The sequence below is a fragment of the Bombina bombina genome, chromosome 10 (assembly GCF_027579735.1).
Source record: "Bombina bombina isolate aBomBom1 chromosome 10, aBomBom1.pri, whole genome shotgun sequence".
NCBI lineage: Eukaryota > Metazoa > Chordata > Amphibia > Anura > Bombinatoridae > Bombina > Bombina bombina.
Genome location: NC_069508.1, coordinates 57,632,685 through 57,647,238, shown reverse-complemented (window position 1 = coordinate 57,647,238; position 14,554 = coordinate 57,632,685). Strand labels below are relative to the sequence as shown.

General features: G+C 38.4%; 1 protein-coding gene across 1 annotated transcript in view; it reads left to right on the top strand.

Annotated features, from left to right (window-relative positions):
- ABCA4 (ATP binding cassette subfamily A member 4) overlaps positions 1 to 3,241 on the top strand; it is a 382,609-nt gene extending 379,368 nt beyond the window's left edge. The window contains exon 51 of the mRNA XM_053693132.1: positions 3,119 to 3,241. Within this exon, the coding sequence (XP_053549107.1) occupies positions 3,119 to 3,241 (123 nt within the window). The remainder of the gene's footprint in view (positions 1 to 3,118) is intronic.
- The last annotated feature ends 11,313 nt before the right edge of the window (positions 3,242 to 14,554 follow it).

The following is a 14,554-nucleotide window of genomic DNA, read 5'->3' as shown; positions in this document are numbered from 1 at the left end:
GTACACTCCTCTCCAGGTCTGTGATGTGGTGACTACTCAGATTGATGATGATATCATTTATCGTCTCCTCCAGTATTTGGGTCTTCCTCTTGTGCCCCTGCCCCCCTCTTCTTGTGTGTGGCCTCTTCCATACCTGTTTTTTGAATGAGTGGCCATGCCATAGGGGGTAGGATTATCCACATGGGATACTGCTGCTATAGGTTCACCCTCACTGCAGTTTCCGGAGCTATCCACAGTATCCAAATTTCTGGGTTTATTCAATCTGGTGCGTCTGTGTCTATGTACCTGACGTCTCTCTTCCACCCCCATTAACCATCTGTAAACTTGTTTCTCTTTATAATCAGATGTGACTGAGTCCCATTTTCTCTCATTGAAGGCTATAAATTCAGCCTCATAATCATCCAAATCCTTCTTCATGGTATTAAGCCAATCTCCTTGTTCAAGTATAGATAGGTGTTCAATTTCAAAATGTTTGATTTCATCATCAAGTTGTTTAAGTATATCACTTGCCTCAGTAATCACAAGTAAGATAAGGTCCAGGGAACACTTGTTAAGTATTCCACACCACTTTGTGCAAAATACAGGATTATTCCTACCAATGGTTTTGAAGAGGAGGATACGATGGCATTTAAAGATCCCAGGGTGATATTATTCAAAAGATATATTGATGACCTTATCCTGTTATGGAGAGGGTCAAAACAGGACCTTGAGGAATGGCTTCAATCATTAAACCAACAAAATCAGAACCTGATATTCAAGATGAATTGTGATAAAACCACGATAGACTTCCTGGATCTAAGGATAATCAAAAGTGACCACAGACTGACCACCAGTTTGTTCCACAAGCCTATGGACCGCAATTCTCTTTTAGAGGCTACGGGTTGTCACCATCCAAGCCTGAAGAAGGCACTGCCCAAAACGCAATTCAAGAGGGTCGTGAGGAACAATAGTGATCCTGATATGAAGGAGATACAATTCAAGGAAATGCATCTCAAATTCCAGAACAGAGGATATGACAAAAATTATCTGCAAGTGTCATTGGATGAGTCTTTATTGATGACCCAAGAACAAGTATTGATGAAGAAAGTAAAGGACTCTACCAATAATAAATTAATATTCTCTTACAGAATTTACCCCTGATAAAATGGACATACCAAATATCCTTAAGACCAATTGGGATATCATTAAATCTGACATATCACTACCATTTTGTAATTTTGAAGGCCCCATGGTAGGATACAGGAAGGGGAGATCCCTTTGTGATCAGTTACTACATACTGACAACAGAGCAAGCTATACAAACAAGAAATGGTTAGGCTCAGAAAGGAATGAATGCTACAGGTGCAGTGGTTGTGTGACCTGTAACGGTTTATCTCAAAGTATATACTTTGTACACCCATGGAGGAATAAACATTACACTATTAATTATAGAGTCACATGCACCACTACACATGTGGTGTACATGCTGCATTGTCCCTGTGGGAAGTTCTACATAGGGAAAACCCAGGATGTCCTGCGGATACGTATGGCCAACCATCAGTCAGCCATACGTACTGCACTACATGTTGGCAGTTCTGAACAACCTGCAGCGAGGCATTTTTTAATGCACAACCATAATGTATCAGATCTCAGATACATAATTATAGATCACATTCCAGCCCCTATTAAAGGTGGTAACAGAGCTAAAATGCTCCTCCAAAGGGAATCCAAATGGATTTTTACCTTGGAAACATTTATCCCTAGGGGCCTTAATACTAACTTCGACTTACATTGTTTTTTGTAATAAATTTTACAGATAGTCACAAATAGTAGTAAGTTAGTGTACCCCTCTCCCTGTTAATGAAGGAGTGGATCCTATTACAACACCATGATTCCTTAGGGTAGTCATTCTCCCTGCTAGTAAGTGTGCCCATCTGACCTCATCCGCAACTATTGTTGTAATTTCGTAATGATACTGATAACAAGTATTATTTCTTATGATGCAATAATGTGATATTATGACTCAGGTACCCCCCCCCCAGGTTGGATAATGGATTTATAGTTAGACTTGTAATTCCGGACCATTATTATAATAGATTTCTCAGAGCGATTTTAATATTGACCATCGATATGTTCTATTCCCTGAGACAGTAGTATAAATCTATTTAGGGTGTTATATATATTAGCTTGAGTCCGGATAACACAATATGCCTGTCAAGTTTATGCCATTATTGTACCTAATGTTTATGAACTGTGCAGTATTCTCAAATTTATTTTTAATATTTTGCTTTTACGTTGGCCCAGATGGCGCTTTGTAGTCCAGTTGGCGCATGCGCTGTTGCGCCGTTTGTGCTCTGCAGGGTCCCGGATGTGGCAGAGCGGTTCACCTGGGGATTGATATGGTTGCACTTATAAGGGTGGCACCCTGGGAGTTGGTACGTTATGAGTGTGCTGGGTTCTCCTGAACTATTATATATATATATATATATATATATATATATATATATATATAGTGGAAGAAGTGGGAGGGCACTCACAGGTCTTATCCAAAAATATTTATTTTTATTTATGTATTTCACAACATAGCAAAGTCGACGTTTCGGCTGTTCTAGATAGCCTTTTTCAAGACAATCTTACTGTTTAAAACATAATGGCTGAACACGCCATCATTCAGGATACAAGTGTCTTCAGAAACATCGACTTTGCTATGTTGTGAAATACATAAATAAAAAGAAATATTTTTGGATAAGACCTGTGAGCGCCCTTTCACTTCTTCCACTGCATATCCTGGTTTAAGGAGTCAACTGGGCAATTCATTGATGAAAGGGGAGTGAGTGCATGTCTCTTTTGGATGATTATATATATATATATATATATATATATATATATATATATATATATATAAATAAAAAGAAAGGCCCTGTACACCTGACTCAGATACAGCACAACAAAAAGCACAGTTCACCCTATTACTACAAATAAACAAAGATATGACAGTACTACAGGCACTTTGTGATTGGTGGAGACCTTAGTGAGCAACCTTAACACAAGCAAATGGTCTCAGTTTTCATATATGACTTGTTGAGGGATTGTTGTTGCATGTTTAATAAAGTACAAAATGAACATTACTCTTCTACAGGTATTTGTAAACTTTGCTAAACAGCAAACAGAAGATGAAGACATCCATTTACACCCACGAGCTGCAGGAGCCACCCGTGACGTGAAGGTAGCCCCAGCTCCAACATCAAAGGCACCTACTTAGGAAAGCAGTTTGTACTCACTAAATGACAGAAAATGTGTTACCATCATGAGATGTCAGTCACCATACTGCTGAGAATGCCACGGATGAAGAACGTTTTGTGCTCATATTAACAAAGAACATTGAGGAAGAGACATTAACCATAATTAACGTCAGACAACTTGTATTATTTATGCATTCCATTGCAAATACGGATCTTATTTTTCATACACGGAGAGACATTGGAACATAGATTTTGATAGCAGAACCAAAAGGGCCATTGACTCTTTGCATTTTTCCTTCTGTAAGTGTGAGTCATTCATAGGATAGCCTTATGTATATCTAAGTCATTCTTATATTCCCTTTCAAAATGTGTCCTTTCCACTAGTGTTGGAAGTTTAGTCAACAGATCAACCACAGATTTTGTTGTAAAGAAGTGGTTCTGCAAATTACTCCTGAGCATATCAGCGTCAAACTTAAGGACATTAAACTTTGTTCTTGTTTTTCACACACTTGGCTAGATTACGAGTGGAGCACTATTTATCGCTCTTACTCGTGCGTTAACTGCACTAGAAGTAAGCTTTTCGTGCGCTTCAGGTAGCGTGTGTATTACAATTTGAAAGTAAAACGACATTCGCAAAATGCCAAACTTTGAATATCACAACCGCGTTAATTTATTCCCCGATAGACTTCAATTGAGCGTGAAAAGTGGAAAACATGTAACACCCTACTTGCACGCCAACTCGATTGCGTTTAACCAAAGTGCACTAACCCTATGTAAAATATTAATATTTAACATTCCAATGCTCTTCATATAGAATATGTTCTATGTATTAATAAATAAATATTTCTGATATATTCTGTTTTTTTAGGTAAGATGTATATGTATACCTATATATATATATATTATATCTAAGTGTGTGTATATATATATATATATATATATATATACAGGGCAGGATTTCCCATTAGGCACAGTAGGCATGTGCCTACAGGCACACTGCAGTGAGGGGCGCAATTGCCCCTGGCCCCCGAGCCGCTACAGTGTAGATTTAAAAAAAATAAAAAAAACTTCCTATTGGGTCCTGCCCATGATACGGTTCATATGTCATGTGATGGTTTTGCCCAATAACAACAATCCAATCTGCACGTGGCTTGAGTCACACGTGATCACACACAAGCATAAGGGTTTGGCTCCTCACTCAGTGGCGGGTTCTATGGTGTGTGCGCATGCAGCCAGGCAGGAACAGCTGTCTGAGAGACTCTCTACACTGCTGATCTCAGGTGGGTGCTAATTTCTGACAGATCCGGGTACTTGTGCTACACAGGCAGCAGTGGCTAACTCAGAGGATTTTAGATTTTTACAACTGCTGCACGCATTTGCCTCCTCCTTGTTAGACTCACTGAGCATTTAAATGCCGCGCTCTCGGCTGTCTCAGCTGCCTCTGTTTGACGGGAGATGATAAAAAGGAGATTTAGTTCTCCTGCTTGGTTATAGCTAGATCAGGGAACCAGTGTTGCTTTTAGATATACACAGAGTACAGAAACTGCTTTAAAAAGTGATATATTATCTGCCCTCCTGACACTTTATTGTTTAATTTAGCCGGGAACGGGAAGGGGCTTTTTGATAGAATGTGCCAGAGAGGGTCTTAACACTAAGGCTCCCCAATAGAGTCAACACAGCAAAATGCACGGTTTACATATAAGTAGTAGCTCATTGTAAAATATCTACTGTCTGACAGCTATAGCGTCAGTTTTTTTTGTGAGGGGGCCAGGGGGCGCTTCAGCTTTTTGTGTCTACAGGCACCTGAGATGTAAATCCGGCCCTGTATATATATATGACTATCTAAAAATAGTAAGAACATATTTCCCTATGTGAAGAACATTGGAAAAGGAGATATTTACAGTAAATACAAAATTAAACACTATTAAATATATTGCATAAATATGATTTTTCATGTTTTCAACTACTTGACTGCAAAGGGCTCCAATGCACTTATGTATTTGTCTATATATGTATACATATGTATTTATGTGTGTATATATGTCTGTAAATACATTTATACACATAAAAATACATACATGCATATGTACACACATATAAACATATATATATATATATATATATATATATATATATATATATACACACACATATACATATTTAGACATGTATATGTATGTATCGCTATGTCAAAGTCCTTTGCAGGACTTTTTTTTTTAAACACACGAGACCTAAAGATGTTAAAGTCCTTATAACTTTTTTTATGCAATATTTTTTTTAAGTAATCTTTATAAGACAGTGTTATTATCAGTGTAATTGTACTTTTAAGTGTAATTTTTTTGTGTTTTGTGCTACTTTTTAGTCAAGCGTAACAGTTAACCAGAGCTCTGAATTTGGGCTAACCCAAAATTGAATTGCGCTCCAGCGAACGCGTTTATTTTCAACTCACAATAGGAGTGCTACTTCCGATGCACGCAAAGAGCCGCAATATATACCTTTTCGCTCGTGCGCAACAATTAGCAAGCCAACTCGTTAACTAGCCCATTGTGTAGAGAAATGTTTAACTCTTAAAGCATTGTATTCTATTATGTTACAGAGCTGTACATTATATTACGATAAAGATACATATATTTATATATATATATATATATATATATATATATATATATATATATATATATATATATATATATATATATATATATATAGACAGATTCCCAAACAAAAGTTGTTTTGCTGGCAGAAAAAGAAAATGAAGAATAATATAATTTGCGCTGTGTAATACATGTGTGGCTATGAAATTTTGTGCACATCTTTACATTCTATTATAAATCTAAACTAAAACAACAATCAAAATGTACCTATACGTGTAATTAACATCTTACATTTAAATATGTTTCCAATATCTATCAAACTCAAGACAATTTTGCAAGTTTTAAAGGGCTAATTACGGTATATAAAGCAAACATCAAAATAGTAACACGTTTAGAAGAAATTAGTTGACAACTTTTTATTTATTCTTATCGCTTTTTTTTTTTCTTGAGGTCTGTTTGTGAAAACAATCTGGTAATGTACAAATAAAAACATGATTTTGATTCTCCAAATCTATTTACTGTCTGTGTTTTAGCAACTTTCTTACTTCGGTTAAAAATGTTATCCAGAGTTGACAAAGAGTGATTATTCTTTTTGAAGCAACATGAAATCTTTATTTATAATGTACAGCTGTACATTTCATATTCCGGTAAAAGCAATTTGCACATCAGAAGCGTAACTACAGGAGTCAAAGAGGTTTCAATCGAGACCAAGCCACCAATGCAATCAGTTCTAGCATCACTCTACCTGCATCATGTCTGGCCCCTCTGTATTTCATCCCTGCAAAACACTAAAGCGTTTGCCTTTTCAATATGGTGATAGGGTTTCAAGATGGCCGCCACAGTGTTGCTGTAGAGAAAAATCTGGTTACCATATTGTGAAGAAATGCGGAGCATATCCTAAAACTAACCAAGGAGAGAGGATGATTTACGTTCATAGAAAAACAGCTCTTCTTTCTCCTATGTGGCTACTGGCCCAGCTTCTGCTGGTTGCAAAGCCGTTGTCCTGGTTCTAGGGTTGCCACCTCACTAAGCTGACCATTAAAAAGGGACACATATGAAAACTACATAAGTCAGGGTTCTCATAGTGGAACATTATTCCAAACCATTTTTTTTAAACAGCCCTGACATATGTATTTTTCATGTGTGTCCCTTTTTAAAGCGGCAATATGGTCAGCCTACACCTCACTCATGTTTTCCTGAACACTTATGAGTTACGCATGCTGCAGGGTGTGCAGGGAGGAACATGAATAGTGCTGTCCAGGGTCACTATTTTTGTGCTGTCCAGCAACACAATGGGGCCTATCTATCAAGCTCTGAATGGAGCTTGACAGCCCGTGTTTCTGGCGAGTCTTCAGACTCGCCAGAAACAGCAGTTATGAAGCAGCGGTCACAAAGACCGCTGCTGCATAACCTGTCCGCCTGCTCTGAGCAGGCGGACAGATATTGCCAGAAATCAACTCGATCGAGTACGATCGGGTTGATTGACACACCCTGCTAGCGGCTGATTGGCCGTGAGTCTGCAGGGGGAGGCGTTGGTGAAATGCTGGTGCAATGCTGAATACGGAGAGCGTATTGCTCTCCGTATTCAGCGAAGTCTGGCGGACCTGGATCAGGTCCGCCAGACTTTGATAAATAGGGGCCACGGTATGCTTTCCTCTGCACACCTTGCAGCATGTGTAACTCATAAGTGTCCAGGAAAACATAGCCGAGGTGGCAAACCTACCTAGGTCCCAGCAAACTCTATTTGCACCCCGGGTACACATGCATGCTCTTTACCAAACTGTTGCTATTACCTTATAGTGTAAAGATATTATCAAAAATCATTTTTTGCAAGCATAACTACAATACAATAAGGCTTCTAATGGGATTTGTATTTAAAAGGCTGCTGTATGATCCAAATTCCTCTTTCACATCCCTTTAAGCATTGGTTATGTTTTTATTATTGTAACTTGTCATTTATTAATGTATTTATTTTGCCAATTTAGAGGGATTTGGAAGTCAAAATTAAGATTTTATGATTTAGTTATACTTCTATTATAAAGTTTAACCATTTCTATTGGTGTCCTTTGTTACAACTTAAAGGGACATGAAACCCAAAACAATTCTTTCAGGATTCAGATAGAGTATCCAGTTTTTTTTTAAAAATGTCATACTATTATCAAATTTGCTTCATATCCTTTGTTAAAGGAGCAGCATTACTTGGAGATAGCTGAACACATTGGGTAAGCCAATGACAAAAGGGATACATGTACTGTCACTAGTTTCCAGTAGTGCATTTCTGCAGCTGACCCTACCGATGATTGTTTTTTAACAAAGGATACCAAGAGAATGAAGAGAATTAGAAATAAACTGGAAAATGGTTAACAATGACATGTTCTATCTGAATCATAAAAGTTCAATTTTGACTTTGCTGTTCTTTTAATTTTTTTCTATGGAAGCATACTGAGGTAGATCCAGAAGTGTGCATGTGTCTTCAGCACTATAAGAAATACGGCTAGATTACGAGTCTTGCGTTATGAGTAAAAAAGCAGCGTTAAGGCTCATAACGCTGCTTTTTTACTACCGCTGGTATTACGAGTCTTGCAGATTTAGGGGCACCGCACACTTTTTTGGCCTTACCGCAAATCAACTTACGCAAATTGCGTATAGTCTTTTTTCTATGGGACTTCCATAGCGCCGGTATTACGAGCTTGTCCTGGGAGGCCAAAAAGTGAGCGGTACACCCTATCCCGTCAAGATTCGTACCGCATTTTAAAGTCAGTAGTTATGAGTTTTACACTACAAAACCGTAGCATAAAACTCATAACTAAAGTGCTAAAAGTACACTAACACCCATAAACTCCCTATTAACCCCTAAACCGAGGACCTACCGCATCGCAAACACTATAATAAAATTATTAACCCCTAATCTGCCGCTCCGGACATCGCCGCCACTAGAATAAACATATTAACCCCTAAACCGCCGTACTCCCGCCTTGCAAACATTAGTTAAATATTATTAACCCCTAATCTGCTGTCCCTAACATCGCCGCCACCTATCTACATTTATTAACCCCTAATCTGCCGCCCCCAACGTCGCCGCCACTATACTAAATTTATTAACCCCCGTACTCCCGCCTCGCAAACACTAGTTAAATATTAATAAGCTGCCGTCCCTAACGTTGCCGCCACTATATTAAATTTATTAACCCCTAAACCTAAGTCTAACCCTGACACCCCCTAACTTAAATATAATTAAAATAAATCTGTTTGGAACAGCCGATAGAATGCAAACTCAATCCTATTGGCTGATTGGATCAGCCAATAAGATTGAAGTTCAATCCTACAACCTTAATTCCGATTGGCTGATAGAATTCTATCAGCCAATCAGAATCTAAGGGACGCCATCTTGGATGACGTCATTTAAAGGAACCTTCATCCAGCAAGAAGCAGTCATTGAAGAGGATGCTCCGCGCCGGATGTCTTGAAGATGGAGCCGCTCCGCATCGGAAGGATGAATATAGAAGATGCCGTCTGGGTGAAGACTTCTGCCCGTCTGGAGGACCACTTCTGCCAGCTTCGTTGAGGACATTTTGCTGCTTGGATGAAGACTTCTCCTGGCTTCGTTGAGGACTTCTCCAGGCTTCGTTGAGGATGGATGTCGACTCTTCAAAACTGTAAGTGGATCTTCGGGGGTTAGTGTTAGGATTTTTTAAGGGTGTATTGGGTGGGTTTTATTTTTAGATTAGGGGTTTGGGCTGCAATAGAGCTAAATGCTCTTTTAAGAGCAATGCCCATCCAAATGCCCTTTTCAGGGCAATGGGGATCTTAGGTTTTTTTAGTTAGGGTTTTATTTGGGGGGTTGGTTGTGTAGGTGGTGGGTTTTACTGTTTGGGGGTTGTTTGTATTTTTTTTCAGGTAAAAGAGCTGATTTATTTGGGGCAATGCCCCGCAAAAGGCCATTTTAAGGGCTATTGGTAGTTTAGTTTAGGCTATGGTTTTTTTTATCTTGGGGGGACTTTTTATTTTGATAGGGCTATTTTTTATTTTGTGTAATTTAGTGGGTTTTTTTTTGTGGTAATTTAGCTAATTGTATTGAATTTATTTAATTGTATTTAATTTAGGGAATTTATTTAATTGTAGGGTTAGGTTAGGTGTTAGTGTAAGACAGGTTAGGTTTTATTTTACAGGTCAATTTGTATTTATTTTAGCTAGGTAGTTATTAAATAGTTAATAACTATTTAGTAACTATTCTACCTAGTTAAAATAAATACAAACTTGCCTGTAAAATAAAAATAAACCCTAAGATAGCTACAATGTAACTATTAGTTATATTGTAGCTAGCTTAGGGTTTATTTTACAGGTATTTAGTTTTAAATAGGAATTATATTTATATTTTAATTATATTAAAGTTAGGGGGTGTTAGGGTTAGGGTTAGATTTAGGGGTTAATAAATTTAATATAGTGGCGGCGACGTTGGGGGCGGCAGATTAGGGGTTAATAAGTGTAGGTAGGTGGCAGCGATGTTAGGGACAGCAGATTAGGGGCTAATAATATTTAACTAGTGTTTGCGAGGCGGGAGTACGGCCGTTTAGGGGTTAATATGTTTATTATAGTGGCGGGGACATTGGGGGCGGCAAATTAGGGGTTAATAAGTGTAGGTAGGTTGTGGCGACATTGGGGGCGGGAGATTAGGGGTTAATAAATATAATGTAGGTGTCGGCGATGTTGGGGACACCAGATTAGGGGTTAATAAGTATAATATAGGTGTCGGCGGTGTCTGGAGCGGCAGATTAGGGGTTAATAAATATAATGTAGGTGTTGGCAATGTCGGGGGCGGCAGATTAGGGGTTAATAAGTGTAAGATTAGGGTTGTTTAGACTCAGGGTTCATGTTAGGGTGTTAGGTGTAAACATAAATTTTGTTTCCCCATAGGAATCCATGGGGCTGCGTTACGGAGCTTTAAGCTGCTTTATTGCAGGTGTTAGGCTTTTTTTCAGCCTTTGATATCTCCCCATTGATATCTATGGGGAAATCGTGCACGAGCACGTACAACCAGCTCACTGCAGACTTAAGCAGCGCTGGTATTGGAGTGCGGTATGGAGCACAATTTTGCTCTACGCTCACTTCTTGCCTTTTAACGCCGGGTTTATGAAAACTCGTAATACCAGCGCTGTAGGTAAGTGAGCGGTGACAATAACTAAGTAAGCACTGCACCCCTCTTACCACAAATCTCATAATCTGGCCGTAAGGTTGTTACAAGCATTGTTGCAAACACTGCCTTTCTATAATTTACAAGACATGCACACTTCTGTGCCTACCTCAGTATGCTCTCATGGAAAGGCGCTATATTTCAAAAATATATGTCAAAACAAGGAGGTAGATTTGATAATTGCAGTAAATTGTACACTGTCTGCATCAAGAAAGTGTAATTTTTACTTCCTTGTCCTTTTAAGAAAAGTTCCCCATTTTAACAAAGAATATTTATGTGTCTTGGAATTTAGTGAAAATAATAAATTAATAAGCATTTCCAATAAAGCTCTATTTTGTACCCAAAAAAAAAAGAATCTGCTAATTCTTTAAAAAAAGAGTAAATCTCTAGTCATTTAAAATGCATATATAATTCAAATGGTTTGTGACAGAGGGGTTGATCCCAATCCGTTAGAAAAGCTTTTTTTAAACGATTTAGCTATAAAAATCCCCATAGGCTTTAATAGTGAATTTAAAAATAAATAAAAAAAGATTTTTAATTTATTTCTAAAGAATTATGATCTACTCCATAATATGTACGATTCTGGAATGCAGATATTTTAATTTGAATAATGCATTTTATAGAGAAATGACATAAAACTAAATTAATTTACTAAACATATTTTGTATAGCTTTAAAAAAGTGCCGTATTGTGCCTGATGCACCTGTTTCCGCTCGAGCCTTCAGGAGTTAAGAAGCAGTGGTCTTAAGGCCGCTGCTCCTTAACTTGTCCGCCGCCGGCAGACAACAATTGTGCTATGGGAGCGGACTACATTCATTTTAATGGCCCGACCGGGCACACTGTGACTAGACAGTGTTGCCGGATGCGCTGTGGAAAAACCAGACCCGCTCAGTAGAGCAAAGAGCAGCGTTCTGGTAAAAGGAGGGTTTTACATATAATTTATCTGAAATAATTGTAAGTATAAATGTGACAGTAAGCTGTTATGTCATTCTGCACTATGTGCAGAATTATATAATATTGGTATGTAAGTTTACTGCCCCTTTAAAGCTGACAGCTGTGCATAAAAGGAGCTGCAGAGGACATGCACTAGAACTAAAGGCTGACAGCTGTGCATACAGGTAGCTGCAGGGGATATGCATTAGAACTTAAGTCTGGCAGCTGTGCATATAAGTAGCTGCAGGAGATATGCACTAGAACCTAAGGCTGACAGCTGTGTATACAAGGAGCTGCAGGAGATATGCACTAAAACCTAAGGCTGACAGCTGTGCATACAATTTGCTGCAGGAGATATGCACTAAAACCTAAGGCTGACAGCTATGCATACAAGTAGCTGCAGGGGATATGCATTAGAACTTAAGTCTGACAGCTGTGCATACAAGGAGCTGTAGGAGATATGCACTAGAACCTAAGGCTGACAGCTGTGTATACAATTTGCTGCAGGGGACATGCACTAGAACTTTTCAAGGCTGACAAATGTGCATACAAGTAGCTGCAGGAGATATGCACTAAAACCTAAGGCTGACAGCTGTGCATACAAGGCACTGCAGGGGATATGCATTAGAACTTAAGTCTGACAGCTGTGCATACAAGGAGCTGCAGGAGACATGCACCAGAACCTAAGGCTGATATCTGTGCAAACAAGGAGCTGCAGGGGACATGAACTGGACTTGAAGGTAAAAGCTGAACATACAGGGGCTGCGGGGAACATGCACCAGAACCTTGAGCTGGCAGGTGCACATACAGAGGTCAGCAGGGAACATGCCCCAAACATTTGGAATTAAAGCTGTGCATATAGGGTGCTGCAGGGGACATGCATCGGACTTGAAGGTAAAAGCTTGGCATCTCTCTTGGAGAGAATCACAATTTAAGCTAATTATCGCTCATATATAACACAGTACTTACATGGAGTGGGAAATAGAAATCATAGCTTTCATTGCCATAGATGTAACTTCCCTAGAGCAAATTTGTTTCATTGTGTAAGGAGCTGTCCAAGAGTAATTATCTTTTGGGACAAAACCTCTTTCTTTCATGTAATTGGCAAGAGTCCATGAGCTAGTGATGTATGGGATATACATTCCTACCAGGAGGGGCAAAGTTTCTTAAACCTCAAAATGCCTATAAATACACCCCTCACCACACCCACAATTCAGTTTTTACAAACTTTACCTCCTATGGAGGTGGTGAAGTAAGTTTGTGCTTCATTTTTTTGATTTCTCCTATGATAAGCGCTTTTAAGCATTCTGAAGCCCAATTCCTCTCAGAGTACAGTGTTTGTCAGAGGGATGTGAAGAGAGTATCGCCTACTGATTTTATGGTTTTCCTTGCGGGAAATCTTTTCAAGGGTTCTCTATTATCGGTCATAGGGATTCATCTCCTACCTTCCTTTTCGGATCGACGATATACTCTTATATACCATTACCTCTGCTGATAGTTTTCAGTACTGGTTTGGCTATCTGCTATATGTGGATGGGTGTCTTTCGGTAAGTATGTACAATTATTTAAGACACTCTCAGCTATGGTTTGGCGCTTTATGTATTAATATAAAGTTTTAAATATATGTATTTTACTTATATTTGCCATGATCTTCAAGAATGAATTCTCCTTTAAATGACGTCATCCAAGATGGCGTCCCTTGAATTCCAATTGGCTGATAGAATTCTATCAGCCAATCGGAATTAAAGGTGAAAAAATCCTATTGGCTGATGCAATCAGCCAATAGGATTGAGCTTCAATCCTATTAGCTGCTCCAATCAGCCAATAGGATTGAGCTCGCAATCTATTGGCTGTTCCAATTGCATCAGCCAATAGGACTTTTTCACCTTAAATTCCAATTGGCTGATAGAATTCTATCAGCCAATCGGAATTCAAGGGATGCCATCTTGGATGACGTCATTTAAACCCCTTAATGACCACAGCACTTTTCCATTTTCTGTCCGTTTGGGACCAAGGCTATTTTTACATTTTTGCGGTGTTTGTGTTTAGCTGTAATTTTCCTCTTACTCATTTACTGTACCCACACATATTATATAACCGTTTTCCTCGCCATTAAATGGACCTTTCAAAATATACCATTATTTTCATCATATCTTATAATTTACTATAAAAAATATTATAAAATATGAGGAAAAAAATGGAAAAAAAACACACTTTTTCTAACTTTGACCCCCCAAAATCTGTTACACATCTACAACCACCAAAAAACACCCATGCTAAATAGTTTCTAAATTTTGTCCTGAGTTTAGAAATACCCAATGTTTACATGTTCTTTGCTTTTTTTGCAAGTTATAGGGCCATAAATACAAGTAGCACTTTGCCATTTCCAAACCACTTTTTTTCAAAAATTAGCGCTAGTTACATTGGGACACTAATATCTTTCAGGAATCTCTGAATATCCATTGACATGTATATATTTTTTTTTTAGAAGACATCCCAAAGTATTGATCTAGGCCCATTTTGGTATATTTCATGCCACCATTTCACCGCCGAATGCGATCAAATAAAAAATTTTTTTTACTTTTTCACAAATTTTTTCACAAACTTTAGGTTTC